The 18,169-nt window shown below is 50.0% G+C and overlaps 4 protein-coding genes across 4 annotated transcripts; 2 read left to right on the forward strand and 2 right to left on the reverse strand.

The window, feature by feature from the left end:
* Positions 1-25: 25 nt before the first annotated feature.
* KY384_002481 (uncharacterized protein) lies at positions 26-11,110 on the forward strand (the record flags this gene model as incomplete). The annotated part of the gene is made up of 1 exon (XM_044811004.1): positions 26-11,110. The coding sequence occupies one exon, from the start codon at positions 26-28 to the stop codon at positions 11,108-11,110; it is 11,085 nt and encodes a 3,694-aa protein (XP_044671887.1).
* Positions 11,111-11,806: 696 nt separating this feature from the next.
* KY384_002482 (uncharacterized protein) lies at positions 11,807-13,492 on the reverse strand (the record flags this gene model as incomplete). Its single annotated transcript, XM_044811005.1, has 1 exon — positions 11,807-13,492. The coding sequence occupies one exon, from the start codon at positions 13,490-13,492 to the stop codon at positions 11,807-11,809; it is 1,686 nt and encodes a 561-aa protein (XP_044671888.1).
* An 821-nt stretch (positions 13,493-14,313) lies between these two features.
* On the forward strand, positions 14,314-16,617 carry KY384_002483 (uncharacterized protein; the record flags this gene model as incomplete). The annotated part of the gene is made up of 2 exons (XM_044811006.1): positions 14,314-14,746; positions 14,792-16,617. 2 exons carry the CDS (start codon positions 14,314-14,316, stop codon positions 16,615-16,617), a joined length of 2,259 nt encoding a protein of 752 aa, XP_044671889.1.
* A 241-nt stretch (positions 16,618-16,858) lies between these two features.
* PHB2 (Prohibitin-2, subunit of the prohibitin complex (Phb1p-Phb2p)) lies at positions 16,859-17,783 on the reverse strand (the record flags this gene model as incomplete). The annotated part of the gene is made up of 4 exons (XM_044811007.1): positions 16,859-17,185; positions 17,241-17,596; positions 17,648-17,716; positions 17,765-17,783. 4 exons carry the CDS (start codon positions 17,781-17,783, stop codon positions 16,859-16,861), a joined length of 771 nt encoding a protein of 256 aa, XP_044671890.1.
* Positions 17,784-18,169: the final 386 nt, after the last annotated feature.

An 18,169-nucleotide genomic window follows, 5' to 3' on the forward strand; every position in this document is an offset into this window, starting at 1 on the left:
AAGCGTTTCACAGTCTTTTTTAGGGATGCGCCCGGATCCACCGCGTCCACCTAACATAGAGTCCTCGCGGGGTGACGATGAAGATCGGGGGCAGGAGGCGATTCAAACGACACCCCGATCGCACCAGAGGCGTCCGTCTGAAATCGTCATTTCCGAAGCCCAGCAAAGTGTTAGAGGTGCACCATCTCCAACATCGATACCAGTGAGTTTTAGAAGACCACGCCCAGTTTCTGGCCCCCCACGGTCTGCTTCAGAGTCTCCGTTATCCTCGATACGGGCTACTACAGAGACACATCCGAAGCCCAAGTCACGACCTCGCTCGACGGAGTTCAAGACCTCGACAGAAATGCGTCCGCTGTGGCTTGTTGAAAGACATCAATCACACCAGAGGCCTTCGTCTACTGAAACATATCCTCCCCTTCCTGAAAGTCATAGTACCTCAGCTGCATCGTCGATACATGACCCCGAAGAAGCTTACAACGATACGCACATTGGTCGCGGCGGCTCGAGCACTGCTGATGATGTCGTTGCTACACTCACTTCAGGCCATGAGCCACCCACAGACGTTCTCGACTCGGAGCAGTCTACGCCTACTGCGACTTCTTTCGATCCTCAGCAAGTAATATTTCCACCAGCTCCTGCTCTAAAATCTCCATCGCCGCCTCGAGCCGCTCATGTAGATTGGAACTCCACACACCCCAGCTTCCAAGACACTTCAGTGAACACTGGGAGTGGAGTTGCTACTACTGCGGCTCTAGATATAGCAAGAGATTCTTCGATCAAGGAGCCTTCCGTTAGCGGAGTAGACTCTATCCAACCTTTCGGAACTAGAAACATACAGCCAAAGAATGATTTTGAGAGGCAGGAAAAAGTCTCAACTCCTTGGTCGGAAGGTGACGGTACTTTTTCGCTGAAGGAGCAAATTGGTTCTGCGATGCCTGACAGGAGCGAACTGGCCGACCGATCCCACACAGATCTGAACGTCATCTCTGCGAGTTCTGAAGATAGCACTAGGTCTATAGTGTCTACCCCGGAGCCTGGAAAAGACGCCGTGACAAGTGATTTGCCTCGAGGACAAAGCATGCAAAGCATGATTGAGTTTACTCGTGGTGAAAACAGCGCTCCACCTGTAATAGAGGAGCCAGCCGCCCAGAGTAAAGCTGAGCAAGTGCCTGGCGAAGCTGCGCAAGGAAATGTAATCTTCGTGAACTCTGTTGACACTCACACCGACCAAGAAGACTCGCAAGATGCTGCCAATGCGCACATCTTAGGGAGGCATGTAGAATCGGGAAGAAACGGAAAAGTCGACATAGTGCCTCTCGTCTTCGATGCCGAGCAAACCTTGTCTGACACCGCCAAAGGTGACGATGATTTTCAGAAAACAGGTAATTGGGCTGCTGTTGATGCCACGCGGGCCCCGAGGCGAGCTTATGATGATCTCGAGGATACTTCGAAAGGAATGTCTGCTCTAGAAACTCAAGAAAATGCGATTGCCAGCGGGGTACCCTTCGATCACAGTAATGTCACTCAGTCACTTGAAGAAACCCTCGTAGACACTACCTCCACAAATACGAAGAAAAAGAAGGGCAGGAAAAATAAAAAGGTCAAGTCTGGTAGCCAGACACAGGAATTCGCGGCTATGCCGCCAATCGAGGCTGAGGGCAGCTCCGTCGAACGAGACGAGCCAGTCTTGGACACAGCTAGCTCTGCGATTAACACTGTGGAGCGAGGGCACGAAGAATCCACAGAAGAGGGACCAATCCATCTCCCAGAAAACATACAGGCTTCTCGGAAGAAGAAGTTTGAAGAGCCAACCGCATTGGAAGTTGAAGCGTACGATTTGATTACTCCACACTCTCCAAAGACAGATCTGCAACGCGAAAAGGGTGATCTTAATACCGCCGACCTTGGTCAATCTTCTCGTCTCCAGACTTCTGCTACCGATCGTGAGGCACAAAATGCCGCTGATCTCAGTGGGCCAGAGGTAGACGAAGGTCTTGTTTTGTCCACAACACCCAGCGAAGTCGTACTTCCGGGCTCCAATTTCCCAGCTGTTGAATCAAACAGTACTCAGGATTTATCTAGTCCTGTTTCCCATGGGGTTCTACACTCCGCGATGGAAGGAAAGGAATCGAGAGGAGAGTTTGTCGAGACACATGAAGACCCCGTTCAGATTCATGGTAACAACCCGGCAACGCTCACTGAGCCAAGTCACGAGCACGCCAGCCAGTCTTTTACGGAAGAAGCTATGCAACAGAAAGAGGTCCTTGCGTCACCTGTCGCAGAGAGACCATTGGATAGCGCCAGTAAAGAAGAAGATCCAAAGATACCCCACGAGATAAGTCCAGTCCCAGTCTTAAATATTGCCACACCTGCAATCGAGGCCAGAAGCACCCAAGAAATACCCCAGGTACTTGGGCCTCAGGCTGAGACGGAACCACTAGAGACTACGTTTATACCCAAGACAATTGAGCACGGCACTAATTCAGCAGCTATTGCACAAGAGAAAGAGGTCTCTGGAAGTCGTCTAGAACAAGAAGACCATGAAAGGAGTACGACTCAAGCTGAACAAGGAATCGTTTCGTTTGTGGCAAATCCCGAGACCAAGGGCTCTTCTTCACCTCTAGTCGATGTCATGGATTCCGCGAACGCCACCAAGCCTAAGGGTATGACACCAGGAGATCTCGAACCTGATCTAAATACCTTCAGCAGGACGGAGGACAAGGATAAACATGATGAGCCGACTGTGTCTAGCATCGACTTCGACCATGAGGATTTGGTGATCCATCGTGAAAGTAACAGAATTCCGGATGCCTTCTTTTCAGCTGAACCTAGTGAAGCCTCTGTTGAACGATTGATAGCTCCCGAACAACACGAGCAAGACGCAGTAAGTGAGCCAAGTCCACAGGGATTCGCCGGAAGCAGTGCAGTAACGGAAGATTCGACCGAACAACCCGCTAACCAGAAAACGCCCTGTACTGAGCTCCCATCATCACGCGAGCCAGATAGGCAGGATGAAGATGCTCATTCTATCAAACAGGAGCATCTCAAAAATACTGACTCAACGTCAGATGAAGCGCCTATTCCTGCTGAACCTCTCGCATCTCCCTTTGGGCCGTCAGGAACAGACGACTTTCAGGCACAGATTGCCCCCCAAGAGCCAGCCAAACAAGGGTCCCCAAAAATAGCTGCCGGGTCACAAGAGGTTTTCGATATTCCGACGAAGCGGGACAAGAAGAAAAAGAAGAAAGCCAGAATCCTTGACCTCGGTGAAGCAGAGGGCAGCAGAGACGCCCAGAATCCGCCTCTTGAATCTCCAGCTAACGTGGTTGCTGACGACAGCATTAACGGTACCGATGCAACGAAAGTTGTTGAAGAAGCCCCAGAGCCCAAGGTTGCAGCTGATGCCGTTCTCACTACAAAGAGCAAGAAAGATAGGAAGAAGGAAAAGAAGAGAGCGAGGACCTTTGACTTGGGAGAAACGGACGAAAGTGGAAGCAGGGACGCTTTAAGCGTTGAGCCTTTGGCCGACGCGGCATCTGACGGCCAGCATGGAGCAATAAGTCCACTTGAATCAGGCGTAGGAGTGAGAGCTCAAACCAGGGTGCTTGGTGACGAAGCTTTCGTTGCAGAGAACGAGAGGGAAGAAGAGAAAGAGGGGAGTTACGAGCTATTCCAGGAGGAAGATAGAGACGATAAAAAGCTATCTGTTGGGCTTGTCGCCGCCCCAAGTGCTGATGGCAAAGCCTATAACGCCGATTCAGCACCAAACATTGAGATTGAAGATGCAAAGGCTGTCTTCGACGATTTCTCAGGTAGTAAGAAGAGAAAGGACAAGAAAAGAGAGGAAAAGAATTCAAAGAAGTCCAAAGCCGTGATATTTGAGAACGATGACGCAGAAATCCTAGATAGCGCCGATACAGCTGCAACACGAGATCAACCTGATGAGATCGATGGAGCACTCAGAGATGAGCCTCCTAATGAGCCGTTTGCCATGGGATTGTCACCCCGAGCAGAGGAGGAGAAAAATACCATAGACGACTACGATTCGGCCCCGCTTAGCAAAAAAGACAAGAAAAAAGCAAGGAAATCTAAGGTTGTCACGTTCGTGGAAGAAGGGACCAAAGCTGATGCAGACAAGACTCCAGCTCTGGATCAATTCGACGAGGAGGCCAGAACTCCTGGAGATGATTCTTCAAGTACGCCACCGGTATTTATTGCAGAGGATCATTCCGGTGAAAAGGAGGATCCTACTGTTGAGACTGCTCATGCGTCTAAGAGTAAGAAGGACAAGAAGAAGGGTAAGAAGGCCAAAGCAGACATACCAGACGAAGAGGAGGTAGTTGCAAAAGCGGATAAAGCTGTAGTGGCGGATACATCTGTTGAAGATGCAGAAGCGCCAGCAAACTATGATTCTGAGAAACCTGCTACAAGCATTAATATCTTCCACCCAGAAGTAGACGAAGACCCTACAGAAGAGCTCTTCCCTACGCTCAAGAGCAAAAAGGACAAAAAGAAGGCTAAGAAGACTCAGGCTTTATCCACAGGAGAACCTGACCCGAAAGTGATCAGCGAATCTGTACAAGATGAAGCCGCCGGCGGAGGATCGAGAGTTGTTGCAGTCGACAAGATTGACGAGGCCAGCGAGACCCCAGGCGCAGAAAGTCTGGTTGTAGTAGAAGACCCAGAGCTCGGTACAGATGGCTTTCTTGCTCCGAAGAGCAAGGAGAAGAAAAAGGATAAGATACAGATCGGCCGACCTCAAGAGGCGCAAGAGTCAGTTGCGACTGGTCCTTCAATGAATAATGAGGCAGCTCGTAATGCAGAGGGGGCTTTTGTCACGGATGACACGAATGACGTTCGAGCGAAAGATATTGTTGACACGACAGATGAGCCTAAGTCTGTTACGGAAAGCTTCGCTACCCCCAAGAGCAAGAAAGATAAGAAGAAGGCCAAAGGAGCCCAGATAACTCCGTTTCCAGAGGAGAGCAATGCTCTCGAAGCTGCACAAGGGCAAGTGGTTGAAGCATTGCCCGGTAAAGAAGACTCGACGGGGACTGGTGAAATAGCTCAAGAAAATTTGGCGAATTACCATCAACCTGACGAGGCTGAGGTAGCAATATTCGGCGAAAAGATGTTGATGACTCCTGGAACCAAGAAGGGCAAGAAGTCAAAGAAAGGGAAAAAATTAGATTTCGACCCTTGGCCTGTTCCCCTTAGTGAAGGTATTAGCACAGAAGAGCCCTCGACCGCACTTAGAAATCCATCGCTTGAAGATCAAGACGCGTCACGAGGATCTCAGAAATCGCAAGGGCCTAAGAATGCTTTCGACAAGGATAGTCAGCCAGCTGAAGCCTCGTCCGAAAACGGGGATGGTAAAAATTCCAAAGCCTTGAGCCGCAACGCGGACCCGCTCTTGGCGGCTGATGACGAGGCAAAGCGTGATCTGAATACAGAGACTAACGACGACAGCGTCTCAGCCAATAAAGAAAAGTCTCCAGGCGCAGAGCCCGAAGGAATCAAAGAAGATCATGCTGTGGACAAGCTCGACACCCAATCTGGGAAGTTGCGTGATGCAAAGGACCCACCTGCTGTCTCCGTCGAGGAAGATTTCTCTTCACCGCAAATTATGACAGAGGCGCAGTCTGTTCATGAACCCTCGTCGTCGTCTGTGTCAGATCAACTATTAGATCACAGTATACTTATGTCACAAGTCGAAGAAGCTCCTCAGATCCAAGGTGGCAACACACTCGTGGATGATAATGAGGCGAAAGAACAGCCTGGGTCTCATTCACATCCTGAGCAACGCACATTCAGCACTGAAGAAGCAGCTGCAGTTGAGGAAAGGCCAGAAGCAGATCGGCCGGCGCGATACGCTCAATCGTCCCAAAGCGTCAGTGTAGAAAGCTCCGCCCCACTACCAGCAGATCGCGGGGAGCAACAACGCCAAGAGCAAAATGACAATATTCATATCCCTGTTTTTGAATCTCGCCAATCTCTAGCTACTTCAGAGGATCCATCAGCGGCGACCGATGATCCACAAATGGATACGGAAGTTGCAATCGAAGACAGGATCCAGGAGATACCGACAATGCAATTGCAAGATATTCAAGAGCTCCAACCCACAGAAGTTGAGGGTGCAAGGGGCGAGTTGCTGGAATCAAATGCTATAGGATTTCCTGGCGACGAGAATGATTCTTCTTCGACACCAGTGGTACCTACCGAACTGCATCATGACTCCTCAGATCGTATGCCTGGAGCTTTCGCGGCCGACGAGGAATACGCATCCCGAACCGAGCCACCTACGTACATCGAAGAAGCCGAAAAACCGGTAGATAACCACCTATTTCGACGTGATGCTCAAAAATTCTCTCAAAGCGTCGACGAGACCTTGCAGGGTAGCAGCGATGCTCCAATTGCAGAAGACCCTCTCTTTCAACGGCCCGAAACCGAGGATGTCGAGGATGTAAATGAATTTTCGGCGTTTCTCTCTAAGAACAAGAAGAAAAAGAAAGCGAAATCTGTCAAGATTACATCAGAAGAGCCAGAAATTATTCATGGGCCACAACAGTTGCCACCGAGTATGGAGTCTCTTGACAGTGTCAACCCGGTTGATGCCGAGGAGCAGGACCAGTCTGACCAGGAATACACCAGCAAATCCAAGAAAGCAAAATCCGTCAAGATCGCATCTGAAGAGCCTGAGCTTATTGGAGAGGCCTTAGAGGAGGTTGCTATACATGGGGATACGCCACCTGGTGTAGAGACCCCAGGAAGTGTCGATCTACTAGATGCTGACCAGCAACGCCAATGGGAGGAAGCATATGCTCGCGAGTTCCAGAAACAAATCAAAAAGGAAGCAGATGACCAGAATATTGGAACAACATTTGACGTTGCAGGTGCAAAGGCCACACATTCTACAGAGCAACCTCTGCAAGATGCAGCCAGCTCGTTCAAGGTAGATACACTTGCAGAAGGAAAGTCAGTACAGAGATCACTTTCATCATCTCCACCTGCCCTGAAACAAGTCGGAATTGGCCATGAAGATTTTGTGTCCGTAGAGCCTGCTCAGCAAACCAAAACGAGCAAAAAGAGTAAAGGAATCGCCGAGGCCAAACAGGAGGAGCAGCCCATCGAGCCGAACGAAAATAGTGGCTCGCGGGAGCCAGGTCATCTCGGACTGGAAAGCGAGGCCGAAGGCAAGCCACTGGATCTGGAAGAGCGCATTGATGCCCCCAGTGAAATCGAGGATAAGTTTTCAAACGACACCTTCTTGACGGACCATCCTGTGCCACCAGCCGAAGAAATCGAAGGCGGCGACTATTTTGATATCAGGCCCCCACAAAGAGCGGAAGAAGATATCAGCCGCAAAAGGTCAAGAGAGATTCGAGCTTCCTTCATAGAGAACGGAAAATTGAAGGAGAGCAGTACTCAGGAAGACCGATTTCCTCTCCGTCAGGATGTTGAGGCTATCACTCAGCAAAGTCTGGCGGAAACCCAGGACGAATGGCCAACTAAGAAAGGCAAGAAGGATAAGAAGTCAAAAAGGAAGGAATCACAACGGGACGATATCCTTGAGACAGCTGCGGCGTCAGAGCAAAGCCCAGCCTCTAGAACAGATGACCTTCTTGAGAGACCCTCAGATGATGCCGCTCAACATGCTGCTTCTTTCTCACACAGGCGCAATGATGAGGATAATAATGAAGCCTTGGCCGCATGTGCTACCGTCGGCGGTACGGCTCTCGCCGCTGAAGGTCTCACCCGCAAGCAATCAAAGAAGGACAAAAAGAAAGACAAAAAGCGTAAGAAGAGTGATTTCGCATTTCAAGATCAGGAGCAACCAAAAGAGGACGAAACCAAGGCTGAGACTGCTAAAACTCAAGATTCTGCACAGCACGGCGACACCGACGCTCTTCCTTTGGTTGACATCCCGTCTCAGGACTCTTCACTTGAAACCGCGCGTCTAGTCAAAAAGTCCGTAGCCTTAGAGGAAGATGGTGGCAGCAAAGACACAAGCAAGACATTCACCATCCAAACGCCTGTCCAATCAGACACAAGCGCCGCTATTCAACACCGAGTAGAGAGTGAGTACCTTAACGATCTGCCAAACGCGAGGACAGCGGATGCTTCAGAACCTACGCAATCTATCGAAGAGCCAGATATTATTGACGAGTATGCGCATGACGCAGACAACCTTGGTATTCCAACACAGCGTAATGTAGCTGAAGATCAAGCAGGCGAGCAATTGAGACTGGGTACACAGACAGAACAGGACATCATCGGATCTTATAATGAGGAGACCGCAGAACCAATCGCACCGCTAATTCACGAACGAGAAGGCGCGTTCTTCGAAGATCCTGCGCTCAAAGCAGAGCCTGCGAATGAACCCACCAATAGGCAAGAGTCAGAGCGACCTGTAACGCCGGAGACAAAATCAAGACGTAGAAAATCGCGTCAGGACTCGGTTGTCTACAACAGTGATGATTCTGCCGATTCGGGGTTTGATATCCAAAGGCGTCGACGACGAATGAGTCTTCAAGCAGAAGACGTTCGTCAGCCGTCTCCTGTGGATTCGACCACGAAAGATAGATCCTCGGCTCTATTCGACTCATCGCCGTCTGGGCGCGATGCAATCTTAGCAGGTCTGCGCGACAAGGACGTATCAAGAGAAGCTACCAAACCTGACGAACAGGAGGACGACAAATCCCAAGGCCAAGCTGGGTCCTTCGCTCCATTCACCGAACCTTCACAAGATCTTGAAGAAATAACAAGTGACCGCCCATCACTGTTTGGTGGACCTTTGCACGTCGATGAGCCACCGGCCGCCTCTAGAGGTCGAGCACTCACCGAGCTCCGTGGCCGGAGAGCCCCAAGTACTATCTCAGAGCGCAGTAGCGAAGGGTCACCACGCTCACTTGCTCGACGTAAAGATAAACGTGATATATCAGACTTAGGCTCCCCTACTCAGGGCCCCAAAGCGAGAAATCTTTCCAAAGGCCCGTCAGAACAAGGCACAGGATCAGAGCTCCGTGCTGAGCCTCCTAAGCCCGCAGCACTTCGCACCAATAAGGATCTAGAGCCATCTCGAGACCACCTTCGCTCGCCTGTCAGTGGGGAGTTTGAGCGGGCCTCCAGTCGACAAAGCAACGCCTCAACGGCCCCGAGTCTTAGCGCACACTGGGGCGGACGATCACCAGGCATCGGTTCTCCCGACAGCATTCATGCCATCATCAGAACACCTGATCATGTTCGTTCTGCCAGTGGTTCAAGTTTCCGGTCGACAGGGACACCACCGCTGCGGAGAGTGGATCGCAGTGCCAGCGGAGATCTACGAGCGGCCAGCAAACGCAGTGAAGGGGGCGCTAAAATCGGCGCTAACGGTAAAATTACCGAGGTGGCTGAACCTGCCGAAACCGAAGCTGAAGCCGAACAACTTGAACAACAATCGGACATCCCATATGCTGCTTCTTCCAAATATGATCCTTTGACTGACAAAGGCAAGGGAAAGGTTGACCTTGATGAGGATATGGCGGACTACGTAAGTACCACTGTCACCCATCCCGCTGACGCTGCTGACTGCTTCCAACAGGAAGGCTGGGGTGACGTGCGGGGCCAGTCCCCAATGTCCCCAACGCGCCCGCCGAGCATGCGCAAGCGTCAGAGTATGCAGTTTGCGGACATGGAACAACGTCTTGCCATGCTAGCGTCTGAGAATGGGCTTCTGCAAACCGCCAGGTCGAAAGCCGAGAAAAGGCTGGAGGAGCAAGCGAATGATCATAGCCAACAGAGACAGAACTATGAGGAGGCTTTGAGAGAACACAAAACATACGTGGTGCAACGCGATGATACGCTAAAGGAAATGAATCAGATTCTCCAAGATTTGCGCCAGCAAGTCGTCGATCTCACCCAGGTGAACGAGGAACTCGCGCAGTCACGGGAACAGGAGCAAGGAGCTACACGTGAGGAATGGGAGCAGACATCAAGAGAATTAAAGGGTATGAGAGTGCAACATGCACGACTTGCGACAGATCATGAGGACGCACTTTCAAGGGAGGTTCAGGCCGTACGTGAACGAGACGTAGAGTTGCAACGGTTACGGAACGAGCTTGAGGACGCGAAGGATCAGATTCGAAAGCTTCAACAACAAATCTTAGCCTCGAGATCAACAGAAGATATCGTCGACCGTGACGAAGACTATTTCGAAGCGAAGTGCCAGGAGCTCTGCAAGCATCTCACGTCGTGGGTCACGCGCTTTTCGAAGCTTTCCGACAAGCACAGATGCTTCATGGCGAGTGAAATGCGTGAGGAGTCTCATAGGGATCTTTTTGAGGACTCGATACTTGATGGATCAGAAGTCGACGATTACATCCAAGACCGTGTCAAACGCCGAGACGTGTTCATGTCCGTGACGATGACTCTAATCTTCAAGCACATCTTCGCCCGCTACCTGTTTGGGATGGACCAAGAGCATCGGCAAAAATTGAAAACACTAGACAAGACTCTTGTTGAAGTCGGGCCATTACCAGCGGTGCACAAATGGCGCGCAACAACATTGAGCCTACTATCGAAGCGCCCAGCATTTCAAAGCCAACGCGAGGCGGAGTCAGAAGGTGTGGTTGAAGACATCTGGTCGACATTATCATCCGCCCTCCCACCACCATCTACAGCACTAGCCGAGCAATGCAAGGATTCTCTCCGGCGAGTGGTTGAATCGGCTGTCGACCTTCACATTAACATGCGTCTGCAACGGGCTGAGTACACCATGCTCCCACCTCCGGAACCCGACTTTGATCCAGACACTGGCGATATCAAGAACCGCATTTACTTCGCCTCCGTCTCGATGAATGAGCGCAGTGGGATAGCTACTTCGGACGAGGACCTTGAAGAGCAAGGAGCGTATCTACGAATAGTCCTCTTCCCACTCGTTGTCAAGAACACGGAAGAAGATGAACAGATTGTTGTCTGCCCTGCCCAGGTTCATGTCGCGCCCCTCAAGAAGGGCAAGACAGTAAGGGTATTGAGTGCGCAGAGTGCGAGAAGTGACGACGCTTCTTATGCTGATGGTGAGGATACGCCAATGGAGACTGGTGTGGAGGAAGGTGGGTTTTTCTAATAGGACTAGCGCAGAATAGGAAGGGGGTATACATGCAAGAACAGCTTTTTCATTGATTTTCAAAAGCTTACTACGAAGTTACGATTTATGACGAGGGCAAATTATGAATTGCATATATATCAGGTTTTGAGCGTGCATGGAAAATTTGACGAGTCTCTTTGTTGTTGCTTGACGATTTGTATATTGAAGATTTTAGATATTTACAGGCTGGATCGCTTTACGAATGTTCAACATTGTTCTCATCTGACGTGGTCAAATCTGGTTGTCGAAAAGTCTCTCTCCTGCAGATTGTGTCATTCTTCTTGCTGTAAGTTGAGACGGCAGTCACTCGAATCTTGTTCAAAAGACTGGCATCCTCTTCTGCCGTACGCTTGCTTGGGTCGAGTAATACAATAGTCAGCCAAGTACGCTGTTCCGCCAATCACCCGGCTAATTTCGTCAATGATGGAAGTAGGATCAAAGCCTTCCATCTGCGGCAATTGATTTCGTCTACGCCAAGGCAACGAAGGACTTAGGTATCATGCACGAGCACGGTCTAAAAATGCATACGATGGCTATGACTTGACTTTATTTTCTCTATATATAAGCAAGCATATGATAATTTTTTCCCCTTTTGTACACCCGTTGGTATCATATTGCCAAAGAGAAAGAATCCTATGACCAAATCCCTCTATGAACGCAACCCGATTTTTGGTGTCACAGATGCGGCATTTCCTTCATAATGTTCCGTACCTCCTCCTCAATAATCGCAGTCTCCTGATGCGGATCGTACATTTTCGACCTCACCCACTTCTCCAACTCATCATCCTTCATGTTCTTAATATGATTCTCCCTTGCCACGCCGGCCTTCTCGGCAGCTCGAATTACGCCCATAGCCACAACGACACTGACGTCCCGGATGCGGCGCAGCTCTGGATAGAGCCATCCCTGAGCCTTTTCGTCAGGATTGAGAGACTCGCTGAGAGCTACAGCTGAGGCATAGATCATTGATTGCGTTACCACGGTTGCTTTCGAAAGGATAGTGCCCAGCCCGATACCGGGGAAAACATACATGTTGTTGCCTTGGCCCGGTTGCACGAATTTACCGTTCAGCTCGACAGGGTCGAAGGGGCTCCCACTTGCGAAGAGTGCTTTGCCTTTGGTGTATCTGAGGGCTTCTTCAAATGTGCACTCGGAGTTTGCGGACGGATTTGACAGGGGAAATATGATGGGGTGCTTGTTCCACTCTCCCATTTTGGTGAGGATTTCGGGCGTGAAGGCTCCACCGATGGTTGAGAGGCCCATCAGAATTGTGGGCTTAATATGGTCAACCACTTCTTCTAAGGTTTTGTATTGCTTGCCGTTGTTATCGTCACGGGAGAAGAAGACTTTATGATCCGCGAGTTTGTCTCCTCTGTCGTTGGTGACTAGGCCTTTTGAATCGACCAGCCAGAAACGCTTGCGAGCTTCGTCTTCCGTCAAATTGTCTCCCTTCATGAAAAATTCCATAATTTGTTTTGCAACGCCAACGCCCGCGCTTCCGGCTCCTAAGAACACCAATCTTTGGTCTTTCGCCTTGATTCCAGATGTCTGAACTGCAGCTATGATGCCCCCGAGTACAACAGCTCCGGTACCTTGGATATCATCATTGAAGCAGGTGTACAGGTCGCCGTATTTCTCCAGTGAAGGGAAAGGGTTTTTGAAGTCTTCAAACTGGATAACGATGCCGGGATACTTCTCGTGCAATGCACGCATCAACTCATCTAGGAATTCCAACGACTCTTCCTCAGATACTCGCGGTCTCTTGCTTCCAAGATATAGCGGGTCTTTGATGAAGTCCTGATTACCTGTGCCCAAATCGAGAGTTAGAGGCAACGTTGACTCGGGTCGAATGCCGGCACAAGCAGTGTATAGAGACAGTTTCCCCACAGGAATGCCCATGCCATTGACGCCCAGATCTCCGAGGCCCAAAATTCGAGAGCCGTCGGTGACCACAGTGATCTCGACGTTCTTCTCGGGCCAATTGTCTAAGACTGAACGTATCCGGCCTCGGTCACTGTACGAAACGTAGAGACCCTCGGGCTGCACGTAGTTTTGGGACCATTGCAAGCAAGCCTCACCCACTGTAGGTGTGTAGATCAATGGAGCAATCTCCTTGATATGCTGTGTGACCAAACGGTAGAATAGATGCACGTCGGCATTGCGTAGTCGACTCAGATACAAGTACTTTTGAATTGGTTTCTCTTTCTCAGATAACCGAGCCATACATCGCTTGTACTGATTCTCGAGGCTTTCAACCGCTGGGGGAGTCAAGCCGTACGTTCGATTGAGTTTGCGGACTGCGGTAGGATGGGTGGTGTCAAAGTCGCCATTGGAAGGGCGATAGCCATGTGCCGTGGCCATTGTGGATCTTTGAACAGTCAATGAGCTAGCAAGGCAGTGGATGGGGAAGAAGAATGATTGGACTGATTTGGGAGAGCGTCGAGAAGAAAGAGGAATTGTTCTGCCAAAAGAGCATAGTGAGCACACAGACCTCGACATTGGGCCGCTCTCATACGGAGCAAGTCAATAATGAATCCCAGATGTGAGCCGTCCACGCCGTGATCAACCCCCGGCTATCAATTCGGAGGCCGAACGAGCTTCAAGATCGGCGGTGAGGATTCGATGGTGGATGTATTTTCTTTGCTTACTTCCCCCCGAATGCCTGCCCGCCACGTACCGCTGGGAGCATGAGAAAATTGCCCGTTATCTGCTAAGCTTTCAACGCATTGCATTTCCCCCCAAGCCCCCGCAATACCCCGAGGTGCTTATCTTCAGAGAACCTGCTCAGTTGGATGATGGAAGAAGCTATGGACACTATTGACAATTTCCTATATAATATAGTGCACAGTCATTCCCTTACTCTTATACACACAAGATGTCATTCAACCCGTGCCATCGCTTAGGAGCAGGGCTTCACCGGCGCACTCCGGGCGGGTCTGGGGCTGCCAAGCACCCAATGTCAACTTGTCAAGCTTATTGGGTGCCCTTAGCGGCCGCAGCAGCAGCTATGTCATTGCGCGACCAACTTCCTCTGCTGCCTCTGGCTGGAGGATGAAATCACGACTTTAGGTCATCGAACAGGCGACGGAATCATTCCAAGCGTTATGGACAACGTTCACAGCCTTCTTTCTTCAGGAAGCTTGAACAGATACTGATCCTCTAGGCCCGTTTCCTGATACAACATGGACGCCTTCTCGTCGTGCTGTGGCACTCGTCGAAAAAGAGATGAGGACACCGAAGCATTGCTTGCCCATTACGAGGATGATACTGTTCTCCAAAGGAGCGTTCATCAGAAATTGCATTCCTTTCAGATGTACCGAGCACTCTCCATGGGCTACCTACCTTCTACTGAGCAGCTCATTGCAAACTTACGAACTTTCCTCGCCTCCGATTTCTTGACTCCAGACGAGCCAGACCTCAGCGATTCTGGCATATTGTTACTGAAAGACACGAAGCAATGGATACGTACCTTCATCGAGATGCTCCGGGTAAAGAACGAGGAGGATCAGATACAAGATTTCCTCTGGTACTTGTCCCAGTCAAGAGTGCAATTGAACACAAATCAGCTCGCAAAATCGGCCTCAAATGCCAAAGCTCAGGCAGACGCAAGCGCAGGTTGGTTTCGGTCACTACTATTTGATCTCTGCTAATGCTTCATAGCCTATGAGAGCGTTCGCACGGTTGGGAGTCTGCTTTTGACAAATTCCGATTTTAGGCTTTTCCTTGGTGATCTGGGAACCATTGGTCGCCAGGTCTTCTCCGATACTGCATTTTCATTGTCCAATGCTGCTCAAGAGACTGGAAAGAGACTCGAGCCTTCCGATAAAGACCATGAGGCTCTTATAGACGTTGAGGTCGAGGCGGATCAACCTCCAACGGCGAAGGATTTAGGAGATGGAGCTGCTCAAATATCGAAAACAATGGGCGAGGGTTTAGTGAAGACGGGCCAAGATGCTGTGTCGAGTCTCCAAGTGAACGTCAGCGGGCAACAGAAGGATACTTTGATCCACCGTTTGAAGGAAGCCGTGAGCAAGCTGCAAACACGACGGGATTATTCAGACTCAGTTTCAACTATTGGACTGCTTTTCAAACGTTATGCTCTTGCCTATTCTCGAGTGATAGACAAGACCGTCAGTGCGACCGGAGAAAGTGTCAACGTAAATCCAGAGCTTGACAGGGCAGTCAAGAACCTCTGGCTTCTCATTAAGTCCTTTGGATCGCCAGAAGAGTGGGAAAAACTCGAACAAGCTCTGAATAAAGTGGTGCAGCATTCCCAGAGCGATCCGGAGTTTGAAAATCTTATGACAGACACTGGCAATGCCCTCCAGAAGTTGCTCAGTGACCCTAGCTTCTTTGACTCCGTGGAAGAGAGGCTGCGAGAGCTTAAGGATAAGCTACGAAGGGTCGACACCGAATCAAGTCTCCGTAATGATGTAGGGGATGCTTTGTCACAACTCCAAGTGACCACACAGTCCGTCCTTCAAGATCAGCAAGTGTCTTCACTCATTACTACAACCTCCAAGATCGTTGATATTCTCTCCCCTAAAAGTCACATTTTCAACCAAGAGCTCATACAGGATTCTCTACAAGTCTTCATTCCTCTTTTGATCAACGCCATCCAATACGTACCCATTCCGCGCGTAGAGGTCTCTGTTCCGGAGATGGATCTTCTTCTTGAGAATCTTGTCATCGAGCCTGGTCGAACAGTTAATAACACGTCTTTCCTCCCTTTTAAATTGAAAATTGAAACTTACAACGACCTTGAGATCCGGAAAGCACACACTCAGCGAACTACAGCATCAACAACTAACCTCGTTACCATTGCTGTGAATGGTCTTTCCATCCGTGCAGACGAAGTCGGCTTCTGGCTACGCGCACACAAGGGTCTTCTATTCCATCTAGCCGACGAAGGCATCGCATCTTTCCAGCTCGACGAAAAGGGTATCGACATCGCAATCGACATCGAAGTTGGCAAAGAGAGACTCGAATCCATCTTGACACTCAGGAAAGTGCGCGTGCACGTCCACAAACTGAACTACCAGCTCCGGAAAAGCAAGATATCCTGGCTTGCCTGGCTCCTGAAGCCGCTACTACGGCCTATCGTTCGCAAAGTGCTAGAGACCCAGATAGCCACCGCTATTGCGGATGGGTTGCATGCTGCGAATCGCGAATTGCTTTTTGCGAGGGAGAGGCTGCGGGCGACGAGAATTTCAGACCCACAGGATGTGCGGACGTTCTTTAAGGCGGTTATAACGCGATTGACGCCAGCAGAAGACCCTGATGTGTATGCTGCAGTGGGCGTCAAGCCGAGTAAAGGCATCTTCCGTGGTGTCTATGCACCTGGTAGTCTGGTCAAGCTGTGGGAGGAAGAGGCAAGATTCGCGAGGCAGAAGGTTGAGGATAATGAGGTGAACAGCCGGGGATGGAGGAACGAGATCTTCGATGTGAAGGGCGGAGAGAATGGCTTATTGGGAATGAGTGGCTAGAGTTGGGCGTCAACGTTTCTTGATGATATACTGCTACAACAGCGTCCATGCATATAGCGACGGACCTAAAAGTTTGATGAATACAATGGAGGCGTTCTTATGTAAATAGCAAATTTTCCTGGATGCCTGTTGACCCAGCTGCTGCATCGCTGGCAAAGCACCAACACTAGCAATGAAGTATATCTCGAAGTTTCAAAATAATTCTGAATAGTAGAGAGCCTTCTTCAGCAAACCTCATTCTTCACGATTTGTTGTCACCATCTCCCTCTTGCACGTTCAGGCCAAGACCATTAGCATCGAGGTACAGCTTGTTCTTCCCACCCTGCTCCTGGATGATACTTGCAATAGCCCTTGCATTCTCAATTCTCTTCAAATCCACATAGCTTCGGCTCTTTTTGATGGCTTCTCCGATCAGCTCAGCGGAGCGTGCCTCACCCTGAGCTCGAACAATGGTCGCCTGCTTCTCCTGACGAGCTTTGTCGACAACGAATGCTGCCCGTTGGGCTTCCTGCTGGGCGACCTGCTTGGCTTCGACTGCGGCTGTGAATTCAGGAGAGAAGGCAAGATGCTAAGTCTAAAGTTAAACCAATCATGTAAAAGGCTATATTGAAATCGTGACTTACGGTCAGGGAGACGTCATCAAGCAAGATGTTGAATCTCGATGCCCTCCTTGCTAGATTGTCCCTTACTAGTCTTGCGACGTTCTCACGCTGCGTAATCAACTGACTAGCGTTGAATTGCGCAACCACACTCTTCAGAACTTCATTCACGATTGAAGGAAGGATGCGCTCATCGTAGTCTGTTCCGAGAGTCCGATATACTACTGGCAAAGCATCGACTCGTGGTCGAGAAAGAACACGACATGTTATATTGACCATTTGGAGATCTTTGGTTCCGGTGAGGGAGGCAACGTTTCGTGGTTTGGCGCGGACATCGTAGGTGATGGGGGTTTCAAACCAGGGTATCCTGAAATGTGTGCCTGTAAATTGTCAATATGTTGCGGGGTTACGGACTGATGCATGCCATGTACCTTCGTTGTAGATTTCTTTCTGCACTCCGCCCAATCTAGTGTACTTGATCGCTCTGTGTCCACCATCCACTGTGCACAGATTAGTTCAGAGCTTTCGAGCGGGTATGCAGATGGTACTTGCCGTTAAAGAGGGCATTATTGGCCAAGAAGATGCCTCCAAAGAGCACAAGAGCACCTCCGCCTACGCCAAAAAATCGTGGTCCGCCTGGCAGGTTTCCTCTACCTCCGGATGAGTTGGCGAATCGTCTCTGGAGATTGCGCCATGCTTCTCGTGGATCTTGGCCCATCTTACAGGAGATGGCTCGTTCTGGAGGAATTGAAGTGGTCTCTGAGTTGCTAGACTAAGAATTTTGAAGCAAGGGCGCCATTGCAAGATGCGGCGGCGAAAAGTTTCGCCTGACTCCGCTTTGCGGCCGTTCGGAAACAGACATGATGGATAAGCCATTTCAAAAGCTTCCCCTGGATTTAACGAAATTACATTTATAGGACCATAGACAAAGCCAAATATTGTGTTCTGATCAA

The sequence above is a fragment of the Bacidia gigantensis genome (genome assembly GCF_019456465.1).
Source record: "Bacidia gigantensis strain McMullin 20006 chromosome Unknown contig_156, whole genome shotgun sequence".
Classification (NCBI taxonomy): domain Eukaryota; kingdom Fungi; phylum Ascomycota; class Lecanoromycetes; order Lecanorales; family Ramalinaceae; genus Bacidia; species Bacidia gigantensis.